General features: G+C 34.5%; 2 protein-coding genes across 2 annotated transcripts in view; one reads left to right on the top strand and one right to left on the bottom strand.

The window, feature by feature from the left end:
* Positions 1-19,927, bottom strand: part of LOC134855414 (uncharacterized) — a 74,553-nt gene that overhangs the window by 14,175 nt on the left and 40,451 nt on the right. The window lies entirely within an intron of this gene.
* Positions 14,018-16,023, top strand: LOC134855508 (uncharacterized). The gene is made up of 2 exons (XM_063872049.1): positions 14,018-15,039; positions 15,076-16,023. Exons 1-2 carry the CDS (start codon positions 14,053-14,055, stop codon positions 16,021-16,023), a joined length of 1,935 nt encoding a protein of 644 aa, XP_063728119.1. The 5' UTR covers positions 14,018-14,052.

The raw sequence follows: 19,927 nt of genomic DNA, 5'->3' as shown, positions 1-19,927 counted from the left end.
ATTAACTAGGACGTTTAGCCTACGCACAACCCCGGACGACACTACCCGAACGCTAGATCCACTGGGAAAAAGAAAAACAGTAACGGGAGGTAACTTATATAGAAAGGCGTCTAACAGAAAAAATGGGGACCCTTATTTTAATCTAGTTAAGAAGGATATAATCGACTCTTCAGAGCACACAGTTACCCTCGACAATGGTCACGTTTTACGTAAATCGGATCTGGCTATAAAAGGAAAAATACTCCCGGGGCCCAAAAAGATAATAGTGAATCGGACACCCGCTGAGCATAACACTCATATTCATTCGAGTTTAGCTGGGAAAAGGAAACTCTCACCACCGAAGAAAGCTGGATCGATATCAGCTGGCCACTCGAGACAAGGCACCCCGAGAACGGAGATTATCAGTTCAGGGACCAGCGCACCGACTGCGAGCTCGGCCACTCAAGACTCTCCAAAACTTTCTTCAGGTTCATCTTCCTTAAATCTAGATTCGTGGGACGGGATAATCGAGGCTTACTTTGACGATGCCGTGACCAATAATAACGTACGTCAAAACTCCTACACCGAGACTAATCAGGGCTTAAGTATTACAGGTCATGCCGAAACCCCACCATTGAGCTCAGAAGGGACAGCAAACAACGACTCACGGGAGATTGTAGTCATACACGACGCGAATACTAGTGTAGGATCACAGGACAATCCTATTATGATAGACAGTATTCCGGAACAGACGACCAGTGTGACTCCAAAGACCAGAAACTCCAGACCACGTAGAAATGTGGGCCCCCCACAGTTTTACGGTAATCGACGATTTATAGACGTGGTGCAAGAGAAAGACGACCTAGGGGCGATAACTTCTGTATTCTCTCAGGCACCGGAATTGTCTAATTTCTCGGTCAACTCTCCTTCGGATCTTTTGACTCCATTAGCGGAGGCACCTCCCAGACAGATCCTAGTCGCAGAAACTACGTTGTCATGGTCTTCAAGAAACTCACTCCCGACGGGCAGACTTGCAGCATCAACCACGAAGACCCAACTCCTCGAAAATTCTTCGAACTCAAAATTATCTGACCCGACCTCGAAAGACCCTTCATTAGAGATGGATAAATACAGCGAGATCTCATCAACTATAGATTCAGAAGTGAAGCTAACCTCGATGAGTTCGAGGACCAATTCTTATAATCGTCATATCAAATCAAACTTATCAAAACAATTTTTGTAATCCATATTTTCGCCGGACTTTTTAATTTCATCGGTAGATACAATTGTACATGTTAATGTACATGTTGTGGATTAGTTTTATTTAGTTAGATACCGTATTCTGTAAAAAATTGTAATTCTGTATAGACACCCTGTACATTGCTACATTCTCTTTCAATTTGTGGATTTTATTTTGCCGCTGTATATTTACCCTCTGCGCGCAGTTTGTAAAATTTCTTCCATTTTCTGAGGGGGAAAAAGGGTGTATATAGAGTTATATAGTTAGTTTGCAGTTTCATTTTTTTCCCGGTGGGAAATGTTGTGATTTGTTTTTAGTTTGTTATAATGACCTTCGGTATTTTAATTAATACCAGTTTAGTTACGACCATCGGTCGATATGAACGGAAGTTCAGTTGTCCTTTTTAACGTCTTAATTCAACTACTTCCTTTTATCGTTTTAACAATTAAGCTTATGTACATACCTTGTACATAGACACTTAGAATTAGAATAGTTTATTACTAGTGAAAACTTTAAACGCAAAAAACCTGTAGCTTTGAAAAAAGTCCAGCGAATCAAGTTAGTTTGAAAGAAAAAACCTCTTTGGAAATAACATATTTTGATAGAGTTGGTAAAAAGGTATTAATTTCAACCCCGTGAGACCCATTCGACTCAATGGGAAGGGGAAATTTTTTTTTCGAAAAAGCGTGGTTTTTTTCGAAGTTGTCATAATTATTTATATATTACTCGATGTTATAAGAAACTGTACCATTTTTTAAGATAGATAAAATATCAAAAATGAGCCGGAACGACAAAAGTTTTTGATTCAGTTTGAAATAAACAAAATTTAGAACGGTATCTAATTTCTCTTTCATTGAAAACGGATATAAATATTCGAACTACCTCAAAAGAGGTCATTTGTGGGAAAAAAGATCCGGTTTGGGAAATTTGATACCTTAATACTCTTCTTGGAAACTTCGCTAATGAGAGGTTGGGAAGAAAAATTTTGCTTTGATTAGCCCTAAATGACCGTCGAGTTTAAGTGCAACATCATATTTCCTATTCTCTTTTTAAAATGAAACTATCAAAAAACAAAAAGCTAAAAAACAGTAAATGATCCAAATACTTCGCTCAGTTACTACTTTGTAGTTAAAAATAGCAACTCTTTTTTTCAGAAATTAATGGACAAAAATCTAGGGAAGTGAGGTTTTGAAAGGATGCAACTTTTTACTGGATTGTAAAGAGCCGGAAATTTCTGCCATTATAGTCCTCAGGGTTACCGGCTGCTGTCACTCATAAATTACGGGAGTTGAATTTGAAGTGCTTTAGGGAAGTTGCAACTCGATCATTGTTTTTTCAGCGACCTTTTCATTTTTATTTTAAGGCTTTCAGTCGGATCAAAGATATGCTTCTCTCAATTTGCGCAGCTCGGTTCTGTGATCCAGCAAAAATTATCTATTTAAAAAAGAAAAAACTCCGGTTATTAGGTTTTGCTTTATCAGAGAACCAACAAAAATGCTTTTGGGTACATTTACGATACAATCCATATTTTTCAACGACGTTTTCACTTTAATTTTAAATCTTTGGACCGAATCGAGGAACTACGCTTTGTCATTGGGAACAACACCAGACACGTGACTCCAGCAAAAACTGCTTAAAAATAAAAAACTTCACCGATTGTTCAGTTATGTGCATTATTAGTGAACCGCGAGATAGTAGATGTCTGTTTTCATTTACTAAATGCAGTCTTTTCAAAAGTTTCGTTCAACTCTCTCTTCCAGAACAAAAACAGTTCAATTGAATTTTGAAAATTTTACGAGAAAAAGGGTAGGATCGAGTCAACATTATGTCCCCAATTTTTTACCTTCTCGGGGAAGACAACTTGTTTTTTTTTGTGAAGTGAAAGAAGCGAGCAAATTTGATTGATACATTTGGGATAGGAATGTAACCTTGATCCAATTGGTATTGAAAAGGAAACAATTAAGTTGTTTTATCAGCAAGGAAAGGCTTTTATTTAATAACCACGTGACCTCGCCCACAGAGACAAAAATGAGGACGATGTGAATGCCTTAGAATCTCCCCGTAACCAAGAATAAAAGTATAGACAGAATAGGCATAAATTAGCCACGTGTGTTATTGGCTGGTATCCGAGAGAGCAAATTTTCTCACAAATTACCATCCAGGGGTACCCTACAACTGTTCTAACAGTTCAAAGTTCGTAAAAAAATTAAATTTGAGCACTTTCATTTCTGTCTATGTCAATGGTAAAATTTCAAAATTTTGATTTTTTTTCCCGAAAATCCACCTGAAAACGAATATTTTTTTCTTGACACCCCGAAAATGTTCGTCTGTTCTTGTTACGGCCCCCATTTGTTTTTGTAGAAACATAATTACTCGATCCTTTCTAACATTTGGATGGAAGTGAAATTTTGAAATGGATATAGATTTTTGAAAATAAAATAAAATTTTTATCAATAAAATTAGTCTTCAGGCAAGTTTTCAAATCAAAAACTAGTTGAGATAATTTGAGTACGCAAAACATGCAATGATCAGAAAACTTTTTTCCTTTGAGGAACTTCTAGATTTTTTAATGTAAGTTTTAACCCCAGAAGCACAAAAAAACATGCCATCTTATTCATCGCATCCTTCAAACGAAACACGTATCTTTTTTTTGCTTAAAAGCAATCAAAGTGCTGAAAATAGTGATAGTACGATCAATTTTCCGCGCTGTACTTGATTTCAGCAGAGATTCGCTAACAATCCCGATTTTGTAATTTTGACTTGCAGGTTTCATAAGAATTCAGAATTTTTTATGTAGGCAGTTTAAGAGAATTGACACAAGTTGTAGGATAACTTATGATGATTTTGCAAAATAAGCGTGGAAAAATATTCAATAAGGTGAGTAGTTTTTTAAAAAAATTTCGAGTTCCAAGTAGTTTTACATGTAAAAACTAGGAGATATAGGATATGGCTACATTTGTTTGACATCCCTTATTAGTAAAGGCAACATGGTTCTATGGCTCAAAACTAGTCTATACTTGCTTACCCGTGGTGCGAATAGTCGATAATATGTACCCAGAAAATTGATATAATGATGGACGTTAAATTGCCCCAAAAACAATTTTGCCTCTTTTTATGTTGTTGCCACTAATCTAATGCAATCAAAATAGTTATTAGCTTTTCGTCCAAACAATTTTATCAAGCAAAACACAAAAAAAAACACAAAAGCTAAACCACAAAAGTCAAAGTTTTCACATGTAATTGATTATTTTTCAGGCAACTGATTGCAAGCAGCTTACTTTTCAGATCAATTTCTTCTGAGCTCGGTTTTGTAGAGGAGTCAATTTTAAACTTGAATTGCATCAAAATTTTTCCTTCCTAACCTTTTTTTCATTAGGTGGCGTTAGTTATCATCCCAATCAAGTGTTTTTATCTGATGGAAAAACAGTCCTTCCTTTTTTAATCTCAATGATTTTTGTAAAAAGAAACGAGACTGCACACATTCCTGAGTTTCATTAATAATAATGGATTATAAATCCATTTTTAGTTACTCTATATTGAATAGTATAATAAAAAAATGTACTTGTTTCGTTATGAACTTTAATTGCACTCGTTCGTATACCAATAAAATGTATTAGAAATTGATTATAATAGATTATAATTGTTTATTTTTTTTAATCTGAAGTTTTTAAGTAAGTTCCATAAAAATTCCAAACTAATTAACAAATTATGAAGTTAATAACTTCACAAATAAAAAAATTTTGGATAGAAAACTGTTCTCTTCTAACTTTTTTCTCTTCTTAGTTTTTTACTTATCGAATCGGCCATAGAAAATTGGGCGAAACTTTGTATTCGAATATGTTTAAATTTTTTTTCCTTTTTTTCCGCGCAAACTCAGCTACCACAAATAATCATCGGACTGGGTTGAGTGATATATCATAGTGAAGCCCTTTCAACCTTGATTCGAACGAGATTTAATCATTTCAAAAATTCCAATTTCAAGGAAAATCAGTTTAAAATTTTATGGTTTTTCGTCAAATTTCGACCGAAAAAAATGACGATAAATTTATAAAATGGTTGTTTAGGCTAAAAAAAATTTGGGTTTTCAATTTTTTAAACTTAGTTTTGAACGGTTTATCTAGACTTTTCCTGGCAAGAGTTTTTTTTTTTTGATATTTTGTTCAAAAATCATAGAAAATTTTTCCAATTATTTCTTGTTTTTTTTCTTCATTTTTTGTGGAAAAAAAGACCGGCCTCAAAAAGGCGCCACAGTGAGCATTTTAAAGTCACATTATCTCCAAACTAAAAACTTAACCTTGAAAAATCCTACGTAAACGTCAGAAAATTGGAACATGACAACTTCATTAACTTTAACTAATACCTTTCAAGTGTCTGTGCCCAAAACACACATTTGTTAAAAGAACAGTTTTGCTGGCCGTTGCAAAATGCATAATTTGATTTAGAAAATTGACTTGAAAGTAACTTGACTTGAAAGAAGCCTATTTGCCATAATTGATCTGTTACAAGGAGCAAAATTTATCCCTTTGTACTTTAAATGGCGTGTAGAGGGATGATTTTAGTATAAAATTTCAGGTTTTGGAAAAAAAAAATATTTCAATATATTACTTTTAGTGTTTGTATGTTATTAATAATCCATAAACCTTAAAAGGCAGTCGGAACATTCACGGCTTCGCCCTGATACGAGCAGTCTTGTTTACTTCCTACTAAAGAATGTGAAAACCATCAGTGGCAACCTGTAAACAGAAAAAACGCAACACAGAAAACTCGTTTCAAAAATCATAATAGCTTGTGATATACTTACGTACAGACAATCAAATATCTATTTTTAGTTCTATTTTTACTTCTGAAAAATTTGTCTCAAAATAATTTTATTTGGCAACCAAAGTGTTGTATGTTTTTTATTTAATACACAGACCAAAACAAGACTGCTCGTATCAGGGCGAAGCCTTTTAAGGTTTATGGAGCAGTAGTTACATAAATAACCTTAACATAACAAATGTAACAAAATAAAGTGAAAAAAAAAATTCTAAAGTTTGAAAATTTTTCGATGAAAATCATCCCCCACACGCCATATAGAGAACAAAAGAATAGATTTCGCTCATATTAACTAATCAACTAAGGCAGATAAGCTTCCATGAACCAATTTGGAACGATTTCTAAGACGGATTAAATCTCCGCTTACGCGTTAATAGCCCGAAATATATCGCGCGTTAATTGCCCCAAATTGGCCCCATAACTTTACAAAAAATGATCACAGGTGAAATATCTTTTCAAATTTAAGCTCAAGACAACAATACCTTTTGAATGATATTTAAAAATTCCGTCAAAAATGGCTAGTTAAAAAGTCGTAATTTGTCTGAAGAAAAAAAACCCACCACGAGCGCAAATAATCCGTTACTTTCGTATCGAAAGTCGGAACAAAAAGATGAGAATTATATTTGCAATAAACAGCAATTACTTAAGATGTAGGCTGTGGTTTTGTAAGGCTCCGTACGATGAACAAAATTGTTTGATTATAATAGCTTACTGCGATACACGTTACAACTAATCAGGCGTTCAATCGTTTCAATTATAAATGGAACCAGGAACTGACTGAAAACGAATTGGCTTTTTAAGAAACCTATTATTTAGAAAAAAAAGAGTGTTATTTGAATTCGAAAGTGGTGGAACTTTCTGTTGTGAACGTTTTGATTTTTTTATACAGTCATTTTCACGAAAAAAAAATTATTTTAGTTTTAAATAGAGAAATATCCTCGAAGTTATTTCTTAAACTCAACTCATAGTGAGATTTAACGCCAACGGAATAACTAAAACATTTTTGAATTTTTTTTCTGTTTTTCAAATAGTTTGTTTCATTTACTTTGGTTTTAGTTTTGTTTGAAAATCTACTTAATTTTTCCCTTATTCAGAGAGAACCATGAAAAAAAATTAAACGTCTCAAAGTAAACAAGCTAAATTGTAAAGTACACGAGTTATTCCTGAAACCATCAATATGAATCAATTTTTTTGCACCAGCAAAACTCTATATCAAGTGTCAATTATATCAAACGTTTGTGTATTTTGTTCATGTATTAAAAAGGATATGTTTGATCCTCTTTGTTGCGCTACCGTATTATTTAATTATTTGTAATTGAAACAGAAAAAGTCATAATTCTTTTTAAACAAGATATCCAATTATCGACATATGTTAAATAGAGAAATCAACAAAAATCTATTCCTACAATTTTTGACTGAAACTATTTTTCAAACCAAGATAAAAAATCTCAAGGATCTATGAAACTTTTTTAATTTGGGTTTGTTTTTTGAAAAATTATAAATTTCAGAAAAAAAAAAAATCTTTCCAGGTCATTATCAGAAGAGAAAAAGAATCGCTGCTTATCCTTTGGATATTTACGACTTAATTAAGCAATTAGTCTAGTGTTTATTGTTTTGTCTTGTTGTCTTTAAAAAAAGTTCAGTGATACTTTTTCTGCTCTTGTTTTAAAAAAGAAGTTTTCTCGCAGCACCATCACAGAGAATGTTTTGAAAGCAATTGCAATACTTCCCTTAGGACAAAAAAAACCTAGGAATTTTTTAGGAATTTTTTGCGCGCGCACGTTGTCTTTTTTTCGAACTACAGATTTTAAGAAACTGTATTTTGATTAACCGAGGGTAATGGTAGTGTTGCTGTTATGATTTAATGCACTGTTTTTTTTTGCTCGGACCAATGAAAACTTGGTGGAGCTTTTTGTAATCTAGTGGGTATAACTTTTTATAACCCACGCAAAAACCGGCATCACACATAATTATCGGAATGGGCCGAGCAATTAACAAAAATGAAGTGCTTTCAGTCGTGATTTTGATATTAATAAATGGCCAACATTTTTTCTCAGTATCGAGATAAACTGGTTTAATATATCTATTTTTTTGATTTTCGAACAGCGAGCGAAAAAGCTGACAATCCGAAAAGGATGTTCAATTCAAGTCCTGAAAATTTTATGTTGTGCGGGTAACTAGAATTTTTAAAGTTTTTCTTAAAGTTTTATCTTGAAGAAATGAGGATTTTTTAAAATTCTATTTTTTTCGAAGATTTTTATGCTCCTCCACTCAATTGTCTTCAAAATTTTTTGTCCAGTTTACCACAAAAAAACCTTGTTAAAAAAGACATTTTTTGTCCAATTTACCACAAAAAACCTTGTTAAAAAAACCTTGACAAATATATGGGATCCTTTTGAGGTTCTCAGCAAAAATGATTCCGCCTAAAGATTTTGAAAGTTGATTTTATCAAATGTTCAAGGTGTTAGACTTTTAGTTTTGTTTATATCCTTAGTTTTCTGACATGCAAAATTTTTTCGGATGTTTTGCGCTCCGTGTATAATTTCTTCGGACAGATTTTGATTTTTAACCGGCAGTTTTTGACGGAATTTTTCGGATATCATCTGAAAAACAAGTTTTCAATCAAAACTTACACAAAATTCCGCTTGAAAATTGTTTTTGCCAATTAAAACGAGTAAAGAAGGTTTTATAAGAGCAAAAAAACTGAAAGAGCTAAAGTGCAAAAGTTTTGTAACTGGCAGATTAACCTCTTGGAAACCCTTGGGAGATAAATGGATGAAATCTATTTGGTCTATATAAAAAAATTCACAGCGAAAACCTGGAGCGCTGTACTTTAAACACCGTGTGAGTTGACCCTACAAAAACTTTAAAATTAACCAATTTTGCTTCAACACTTTTTGAAAAATTCATCAGTTTGCCATTATTTTACAAGTAAAATTAAACAAAAAATTTAAAACCTTGCCATCAAACTATTAGGTTAACTTTTTATCATGCCACAAAACAATTTAAAGGTTGAAAATTTAATTAGAGCTTTATCATTCTCAAAAATTTTCAAATAATACAGAGAATTTTTTTGCCTAGCTTCAAAGATTATCAAAACAAAGAAGTTTGTCGTTCACTCTTCATTTTGTCTAGTGTTTTATGGCCAGGCGCAAGCATATCAATATAACCTTGAAAAGTATTTGAAAGCCATATTTTCTATCATCAAAGCCTCAAATTTTAAATTTATTCTTGTAAACATAATTTTTGATATTGTTTGATTTCATTTTGAGAACTAGAAATTAAAATTTGACTTAATTTTTTTTGAATTTCAAATCTTTTTAAGATTTGTTTGCTTTCCTACTCACTTTCCTACAAAATTTCTCGTCCAATCTACCACAAAAAAACTTCATCAATTTATTTTTTGGTATTTTAAAAAAAAGTTGATCGGATTATTCTGCGGTACCTGTACAAAAACCGGCTATCCTTGTTTTAAATTTTTCCATGATCATGTAACTCCCGAATTTGATCAGGAACCCAGAGTTTATAAAATAGGAGCTATTTCTAATAGTATCAATTATTTGAGAGTCTTTTTGAGTTTCAAATGATTCTTTTCTCTTTTGTTATCAGTGTACTCAAAAAATGTCATGAAAGTTGGTTTCATGAGTTGGGTTCAAAGATTTTCAAACTTGGGTTCATCACTTGTTCATTGTGTCAGACTTTTAGTTTGCTTTTTATCTTTAGTGTTCTGACATCCAATTTTTCTTCAGTTCTTTTGCGCAAGATGTAATTTTTTAGATTTTGATTATTAACCGGCAGTTGTTGATGGTTTTTTTTGATACTATCTGAAAAACAAGTTTTCAGCTCAACTTTGAAACAAATTTTCTCTTTAAACTTTTCTGTCACCAAAGTGATTTGTAATGGTTTTAATGTTGCAAAATTGAGAGAACTAAAGTGCAAAACTGTTCGTACCTGGCAGATAAATCTCTGGGAAACCGTTGAGATTTGAATGCAGGAAAATCCTTTGGTCTATATAAAAATTACACAAAAAAAGTGTAATTGTTGTCCAAAATCGTTTAATCTAATCAAATTTGGTTCAATTCTTTTTGAAAAATTCGTCAAAATAATTACTTTTTCTGAAATATAAAATAAATAAAAAAGTGAATGCCTTGCCGTCAAACTATCAGTCTAAAGTTTCATCATGCCACAACAGAGTTCAAATCTTAAAAATTTAAAACTTTGGTTTTAAAATCATAGCTTTTTGATTGATTCAAGGTTTTTCAGATAACTAGAGGATATGTTTGTCTCCTTCAAACTTTATCCAAACAAAGTTCATGTGTCGTCTAACGTTTAACATTCTTATGTTGTATGGCCAGGGGCAATCATATCAATATAACTTTGAGAATGGTTAAAACAATTTTATTTCCCATCATCAAAGGAAAGTATTCTACGTTAACAAAGAACCATTTAGTTAAATTTTCTAGCTTGTCTTGATAGCTTTCTAAAACGTTTGCGTTGAGAAGAAGTAAACATGAGCAGTTATAAATTCAAAGTTAGAAGACAAAAATCAACTGGAAAAAAACAGCCAATCACGATGCATTTTTTTGGCAGTAAAATGAAAACAACGACGAATAGTTAGCGTCAATAAAGTTTTCTAATTTATCACGTTTTCGAAGTTTGACTTTGTTTAAATTAACAAAAATGATTTAATGAATTAATTTTTGCCCTTTTTTGTTACATCGCCTACCAGACGAGTTTTACAAAAAACATCACTCAGCCTTAAAATTTGAAATTTGAGCTCAATTTGACCTTTTTGGCTGGCTTGAGCAAATTTTGAAAGCACGCAAGCTAACAATAGTTTTTTTAAATGTTTTCTAACATTAGTTTTTTTCTACGATTTGAATAAGTTTTATCAAAACGCTCAAACTGAAACAAAAACTTTGTAACCTGTTTCGTCGTGTACGAGAGTTAAGTTTTATCAAAATAACAGTGAAATGCTGTGAACTAAAAGGGATCAGTGTGAACTATCGTTGCAAAAAGGCAACTTTTGTGTTTTCTCTGGGCTGTGCACTACACAGGAAAACGATTTGTCGCATAATAACCAACAAGGCGAGTTCAGTGAGTTTGAAAACCGCGTAGGCTGTGAGAAATGCACAAACATTGGCAAATTTTCCAAAAAAAAGGAAAAAATTTAAATATATAATCAAGAGCAGATATGAACGGCAGACGCTTTCATCTTCGGGAATTTGACTGTTTCGCATTCCAAAGGGTCCCTTTTGTTAATTTTTACGGCAAAGATTTTCGGCCGACCGACCTTCAAATTTTTCTAAAAGTACCATTGGCGCTATGTCATGATATTTTGAGGGGGATTGAGCGGCAAAAACACGCCGGTAGTGCAGATAAAAATGACAATTTGGGTCAAAAAGATATTTTAGAAATCCTCAAAAATTCAATTTGGTCTACCAATCAAAATATAATCATTTTTGCTGTTTTGTTCGTGAAAATCCGCCCCCAACCCTCGAGAAAGTTCTAGATCAACCCCTAATTTTAGACGATTAAAATAAATTGTGTTTGGATTACAATCATTTTCAATTCTTTGAAAATAGTGGTTTATAACGGATTACAATGGATTGTGTTGTGTGGTCAAAATTTGCGTTATAATTCTGTATTAGTGACATCTTTGAATACTAAAATCTATCAAATCGATTACTGTCTAGGGAACCTCTTTGCGAGTAGTCGGCCAAAGTATACTGGTTTTGAATAAAAATTGAATAAAATTTGAAAAAATAATAATATTTGTTCCGTTTTGAAATGTATATTATCAAACAGAGAGATATATACAGTTTTTGAGAAATGGCGTTTAAATGCTTAACAAACTCATATAGGTTAAAATCGAAGATCAAAATCAAAGCTGAACTTTTAGCTCCCGGCAAGTCTCAATCGTTAGGGTTTTAAATGCTCAAGCGTATAAAAAACTTATCACTATGAGACGTAGAACTGATCAAACGTCATTAAAGGCTTTTGAAAATTTAAGTTCATATAAATGATAATTTTTTTTGAACTCCAATTCATATTTTTTTAAGTTTTGCAAACACAAAGAAAAAGTTACACTAATTCTAGACATTGGTTTTGAGCAAAAATGGAAAAAAAAAGCGTTTCATTTGGGTATTATGTGCCTAGTTATGTCAGAAAATTTACTTTTCTTGGTAAGATTTTAAAAAAAACTTTCATTCTATCCATTTCTGACAGGAAAAACAGTCGTTATATAGTCAACAAAAAATAGATTTTTTTTTTCAAAAAAGCTGAAAAAAGTGCATAATACAGTTTTAATTACTCCTGATGAGGAAGCAAACTAAAACCAATGAGGCTGAGCTTGAATGCTCATGAAATATGCCTCATTCTGGTTTTTTTTAAATATTACTAAAAAAAATGAGAACTGACAGAGTATCATAATATCTAACGCACGAAAGATTCCTCAATTCTATTTCAGTTTCCGATACCTGTGTTGCTGAAGCAACTTTCCCGCACTTTGATAAATCATCGAATAAGTCATAAATTGATTCTAAAGTCACTGCGATTTGTAACATACCATTGAAAAGTTTGAATTAAACCTTCGTGAATCTTGTTGATAAGAAAGATTATCATTACATGCTTTGGCGAATGCTGAACAGCGAAAATTATCATCCTTTTTTGACAGCCGACTAACTTGAGCAAAATTCTCTTTTTTTCACTCTGATATCTCAAAAAACAATAAAACAAAAACACCCCCTTTCAATACACTTGATCCCTGATCTTACCCGGTATTTTTCTTCAGACTGGCACACCAGATTTTTTCGTTTGACCCTTGAAAATAATCTGTGAAGACGAAACTACACAACCGACTGCGCAGTTCACATTATTTGGAAAATATATTCAACAGCTGCATGTCACGTATTCAACAACAGAAGACATAGAAAAAAAAACAGAGAATTGAGAAATAAGTTTTGACAAGAACATCATCGAAGAAAAAAAGGAAGAAGAGAAAAGATCTGACAAAATGTACATGTCTTCTTAAAAAAAAAAAGAATAAATGTTTGCATTAATCAATATATGTTTACTTGTACATTGATATTGATTTGTAACCCCGAGTTGAGCGAACAAATTTGCGTGTAACTACTCTGAGGAGAGCGAGTTTGAGAGCAAAACTTAACTTGTTTTAATAACAAAACCTCCAAAATTTATCAGTTTTCTTAGCCGTTTTCCTTTCCGACTTGCTCTCCACCTAACCAAGGAAAACCAAGTTATTTTGAGCGCATCTGAGTAAAAAAGAAACCCGATTTGAATCGACGCTGTCGCGACTTTTTGTTTTTCCGTAAACGGGATACTCCGAAAACCCCCTTTTCCAAAAGATAGTTATTTTTCGGCATTTTATCATTTCGTAAAAAAAAAAGAAAAAAAAAAAAAAAAAAATCATTTCCTGTTTTTAACTTTCCTGTTTGCATTTTTTCTGTACAATCTAAACAAACATCTGACGAACTTTAGATTTAAAAAAAAAAAAAAAAAAAAACGACGAATATTATTTTTACAATAATAGATGGTGAAGCAGTTGTTGAGCATGTTGTCTGGGTCTCTCTTGTCTTAATGTGCGAATATAATTGTCCTTCCTTTGTCTCGTTTTAAATTGTGTTTGTGTGTAGATGCGTTTTCCTCTCGTTGTTTCTGGAAAATTGTCGTCCCTTTGTATCCTTGCTTTGAGTGTAGCCTGTAAATTACCATAACACGGAAACAACTAAAAAAAAAAAAAAATCATTTAATTTCGAGTTTACCAAAAAAAAAAAATAGCAAGTCTTTTTTTTCCCTCAAAAAACATTTAAATATTTTGAAAACAACAGCAAACATTTTAACAAAAACAAATTGAAGAAAACATTCGAAGTTTTTTTTTTTTCTCTAACTTTAGTTTGAAGTAAAATTGAATAAGAGGTTAAAAAAAAAAAAAAAAAAAAAAAAAAAAACGGCCGAAACGGAACAAGCGCCGTCCTTATCTACGACTCTCAACAACTATGGACGATACCAATACCAACAATTCGTCGACGTCAACAATAACTGCAAAAATTGCCTCAAGTAAATTCAGGCTGGCTAGAATCGAAATGAGCCGGTCTATGGAGTTCTTACAGTCACAGATAGAAAGAGGGACCCATATTAGTTCTTTGAAGACTTTGGCGCAGAAAACAGAAGACCGATTAGAACAAATGAAAGTAATAGCAACCGAAGTGTTCGCAAATGGATCTTCGGAAGAGAACGACGACGCTATGGAGATATGTGCATGTCTTTCACGACAACTTATAGAGCTAACCCACAACGTCAACACTCTAGGCGAAGACTTAACCAGCTGTTCTGGTTCTAATACAATAAACGTAAACAAATCGACGCCTGTATCCCGGCGAAACCCCTTCGTCAAGGACACTTATGCCGAAAATCACTTCACTCAGCCCTCTAGCAACCGCGTGAACAATTCATCTGATGGAGAGCCAATTAACTTACAGAACGACATGCTACTTCACCAACACTCAACCACCGACGTACCGCAAATATCTTTGAACCACTCTGCAAACGAATCATTGTCTAGAGAGTTGACCTCTCTAAGTTCTCAGTCAAGAGAAGAAAGCTTGGAACAAAAAAGGTTTACAGGATATGAACAAACTATTCAACCAACGAATCAACTACTACTAACATCAGTACACCAAGCATTGCCAGACAACTTACATTTGAATCGAAGCCATGATTCGTTTCAGTTTTCAGCTCCAGCAGTCCATGCAAATCTCCACGAAAAATTTTCATTGGAATCTTCATTTGCTTATTCCAATCGTCAGCAACCAGGAAACGCTATACAAACATCAACTTCAAAGGAAAATAATTTCCATCTAACTCATCAGAAAAATTTAGAGCAGTATACATCTCCCCCTACTGTCATACAAGCGAATCGGAACCCGTTTGCTCAAAGTCACTCGGTTGAACAGTTTCAAAGAACTTTGGATTTGAACAACCAAGTAGTGGATAGTCATGGGGATATTAAAAGTCACCAGGTAGTGGATAGTCATGGGTTTGATAAAAATCAATTAAACATTCTACATGCACATCATTGTCATGAACCGGTTTTCAACAACCCGATATCAACACACTGCGAACAGAATAGAGACGCGCTTAAAGAAAATCATTCAGGATACCTCATTCATCCTAACTACAACCAAATTCCACCGCATCTGCTTGTGCAAAACCATCCCTACAACCAGATAACGGATACTCACGTTGGTAATAGCTACCAAACAAACAATCTTCCTACGCAACATCATCTTGATCAGGCTATAAATAATCCAATTTCATCAAACAGGCAACAGAATAGAGATCCATTTGGAGAAAGTAATTCAAAACTTTTCAATTATCAGAATTACAACCAAGCTCGACCCATTCCAACAATGCACAACTCTGAAACTTACGCAAGTTTTTTACCCGGACAAGAAAAAATTGACTATAAGTTTTCTGTTAAACTTCCTCCAATTAAGCTACCTAACTACGACGGAGACCCGATGGCTTACCACGACTGGATAAACATGTTCCAGGCTACAGTTGATAGGAATCATACAATTAGTGACACTCACCGGATGACTTATCTACAGGATTCGGTGTCAGGAAAAGCAAAAGCACTCATCAAAGGGTACTCATGTAACCCTGCTTTTTACAAAGCCGCACTGAGGGACCTTCAAAATCATTTTGGCGACTCAAACTATATTGTAAATGCTTTCATTCAGCAAATTGAAACTTGGCCGTCCTCAACTAGTAACAATCGTTCAGTTGTTTCATTCGCATCCTTTTTGAAACAGTTAGTTCGAACCTTCCAAAATTTGGGTTTTCAAGCAGATTTGCATTCTACAGCTTTACTCAAACTTATCAAAACTAAAGTTCCTGACAATTTACTTATGAAATGGACTGAATACGCTGTCCGTGAAAATGTTCAAAACAACAACGTACAATAGTTTCAGGAGTGGCTTGAAATACAAGCTAAAGTATTGGAAAGATTACAAGGGGAGCACTCGTTTCTGGGGACGTCAGCGGTCAAAGATCAGGAGCTTAAGACACAAAATCAAACGTCTTTGGGAAGTAAGCAAAACGCTAAAATGGGGTCTGACATCAATACGACAACCAAATTCCAATATCCTTCTAAAAAGTGCTTCATTTGTTCGCAGGAACATTTTTTGGCTCATTGCACCCGCTACCAGAGCTTAGCACCAGTTGAAAAATATAATTTGGTAAAACAGCATGAGCTTTGCATAAATTGCTTAAGTTCTCGCCATTCAAGAAACAATTGCAATTCAGAGAGACGATGTCAGCAATGTAGAGGGTTCCATCATACGTCACTTCATGATCCATCTCGATTTACAAGCAAAAACAGCGCATCTTATGCAGCAATCGTCTCAGGAAAAAACGAAGATGATAAGGAGTTTACAACCTCAACCTCTAGCAGATATGGCCTGTCGCATAGCATTGACAAAAACACATACCATCAACAAAAACAAGCGGACAGTGAAATTCATTTTACAAAAAAGGGAGGGTTTACTGCTTCAGAAAAAGCAACATTTGAACGGTTACCCAACATTTGGTTCGAACAATTACAGCTGATCCCTGTGTCGTTCGTCAATAATGGTAAAGTGTGTGACACTTACGCTCTCATTGACCCTGGCAGCCAATTTACTTTTATGCTTGATCAAATTGCAGACTTCTTGGAAATCTCATCATCAGAAACAGCAAACATGTCTTTACAATATATAAATATCAACCATGAGATGCCGGTTGCAAAACTAGACAACATCGTTAATTTAGCACCGTACAAACAAACGGGACAAACATTTCCAATTCGTAATGTTTATAAAACGCCATTTTTAAATATACCTCCTGCAGATGTTGCTCATCTGAATGAAATCTGTCAGGGTTTCAAAGGTTTTAGCCACATAAAATTCCCCAATATTGCTGGCGGAAGAATTGGAGCACTACTTGGCGTTAATACGTTCTCTTATACGTACCCCATTCAAGTAATTGAAGGAAATGATTACCGACCACACGGAATACAAACTCGACTGGGTTGGACAATTGCAGGAGAATATCACCAAACAATTGCTCCCACACGTTTGAATAAAGTGCGCAACAGACAAACTTCGGGATTTGTTTTCCACGTTACAAGAAAGTCAAATGAATCTGTTGAGCAGCCATTGGACTATTTAATTCAGCAATTCTGGAAAATTGAAGAAACTGGACAAAAAACAACAGAAAAGGAGTTTTATACCGAAAACAATTTGGCGGCAATTCGGATCCTTGAAAACACAATACATCATACAGGAGAAAGGTATGAAATTGGTTTACCGTGGAAGAACGAGACTCAATTGCAGAATAACTACTACATAGCCCTTAATCAATTAAAATCACTTGATCGCCGACTTGCTAAAATCAACGATCTACGAAATTTATACGAAGCAACCCTCGTAAATGACCTCGAAAAGAAACACGTGCGACCTGTAGAAATGAAAAGAATAAAACCCTCGCGAATTTGGTATCTACCACATCACCCAGTGCAAAACCCAAATAAACCGACAAAAATCAGAAGAGTAGCCAACGCTGCATCTCTTTTTAAAGGCCAATCACTTAACAACAATCTCCTCACAGGTCCAGATCTACTTGCAAATCTGACAGGGATTCTGCTGCGCTTCCGCAAACATTCTATTGGTCTTCTTGCCGATATTGAAGGGATGTTTATGCAAGTAAAAATTCGTGAAGAAGATAGGCCAGCCTTGCGTTTCCTCTGGAGCTATAACGGAAAAGTTCATCAGTATGAATACACGCGGTTAATATTTGGAGCCACATGTTCACCATTCTGCGCTATTTATGCATTACAAAAATGCGCTTTGGACAACAAAGACTCGTTTCCTCTGGCTTATGATGCAATTCTAAACAGTTTTTATATGGATGACTACATTGCCTCAGTACCGACGTTAGCTGAAGCACAATGCGTTTCAAGAGAAACCAGGGAGTCTTTAAAACAAGGTGGTTTTCGTCTCACCAAGTTCTTATCTAACAACAAGCTCGCCCTGCAACATATTCCTTGCGAAGACCACGACGAGATAAAAACTTCAACTCGTGTTCTTGGACAAAACTGGAAAATTGACAGTGATGAGTTTTTTATTGATCCCCTTCAAAACTTTCCTACTCTGGCTGATAATTATACTCAACGGAAACTCTTCAGCTTATTGTCGTCTATTTTCGACCCTCTAGGAATTATAGCACCAGTAACAATTCGTTTGAAGGCTCTACTGCAGCAGATTTGGAGGCTAGGTTTGAAATGGGATAATCAGATACCTAGTGATCATCAACACAAGCTACAGAAAATCCTGGATTCTTTTCTCAAGATGGAAAGAATAACTTTGCCAAGAGTTTTGTTTCCAAATCAAAGCAATAAATCGTGGAGTTTGGAAATACACGCATTTACTGACGCTTCACTCATCGGTATGGCCGCAGTCTTGTTCTTGCGAATGCATAATTTAGACGAAACAGTAATTGAATGTAAATTTTTGATTGGCAAAAGCAAGGTTGCGCCTATTAAACAACTGAGTGTACCAAAACTTGAATTAGAAGCTGCAACAATTGGAGCACGTCTTTTGTCATTTACGTCCAAAGAACTTCATCTCAATAGAACAGCTGTTTTACATGTCTGGACAGACAGTCAGGTAGTACTTGATTGGATAAAATCAACGAAACAGCAAAAAACATTTGTGGCAAATCGACTGACTGAAATTTCAACAATGGATCATCAACTACAATGGCATCACATTCCAACTACTCTGAATCCTGCAGATCACGGTACTCGAGGTCTTGAACCCAGGGAAATTAATGAAAAATGGCTCACACCTCCAGCCTTCTTGAAACAACCTAAGTATCTTTGGCACGATAATACTTTGCTCGCAACAACAGTGGTTGCTGCGGGTTTTCAAAGACAGACCAAGCATAAAAAATTGTCTCTAAATGAGCCAATTTTCGACATTAGACGATTTTCTACATGGAACAAGCTAATTTTAACTCTCACCACAGTCATGAGTTTCATTTCCAGACTACAAATTAGGATTCTCAACAGAAAAACCAATCAAAACCCATCCTCCAGTGATGAAAATGAACAAATTTTTTGCAACACCTCAGATGTTGAAAAGGCCAAGCTATACGCAATCAAAATTTGTCAGGCTCAGTCGTTTCCTAATACTATCAAAAAATTAGAAAGCAAAAGCAAAATTGACAATAAAGACAAATTGGTTCAATTGAATCCCTTTTTGGATCAAAAGACAGTTCTAAGAGCTCGAGGTCGTCTTGAGTTTGCATCTTGTATGAAAGAAGATGCAAGGTTTCCGATAATATTGGATGCGAAAAATGCAATAACAAAATTGTACATTGAACACGCACATCATATTTGTGTACATCAAGGATCAGAGTTTGTCAAATCCTTCATACAGCAACGCTACTACATTATTGGTGTACGACTGGCTCTACGCAGTGTACGTTTTAAATGTTTCATATGCAGACGGTTCGATGCGCAAAACCTCCAGCCAAAAATGGCACCCCTACCAAGCTCAAGATTTCCACAGGAGAACACTCACTACCCTTTCATCAGCACAGGAGTAGATTTCTTCGGGCCATTCTTCATTCAAAACAGAAAGAAAACAGAGAAACACTACGCTATCATCTTTAACTGCCTGACAACTAGAGCAGCCCATTTGGAGTCTTGCCCAGATTTGAAAACTGATACCTTCCTTAATGCACTTGCCCGGTTTACAGCCAGAAGAGGGAGCCCTAAAACAATTTACAGTGACAATGGAAAGACTTTTGTAGGAGCTGGTAATGAGC

The sequence above is a fragment of the Symsagittifera roscoffensis genome, chromosome 10 (assembly GCF_963678635.1).
Source record: "Symsagittifera roscoffensis chromosome 10, txSymRosc1.1, whole genome shotgun sequence".
NCBI classification, from domain to species: Eukaryota; Metazoa; Xenacoelomorpha; order Acoela; family Convolutidae; genus Symsagittifera; species Symsagittifera roscoffensis.
The sequence above is the reverse complement of the archived record's forward strand: the minus strand, read 5'-3'. Positions and strand labels throughout refer to the sequence as shown.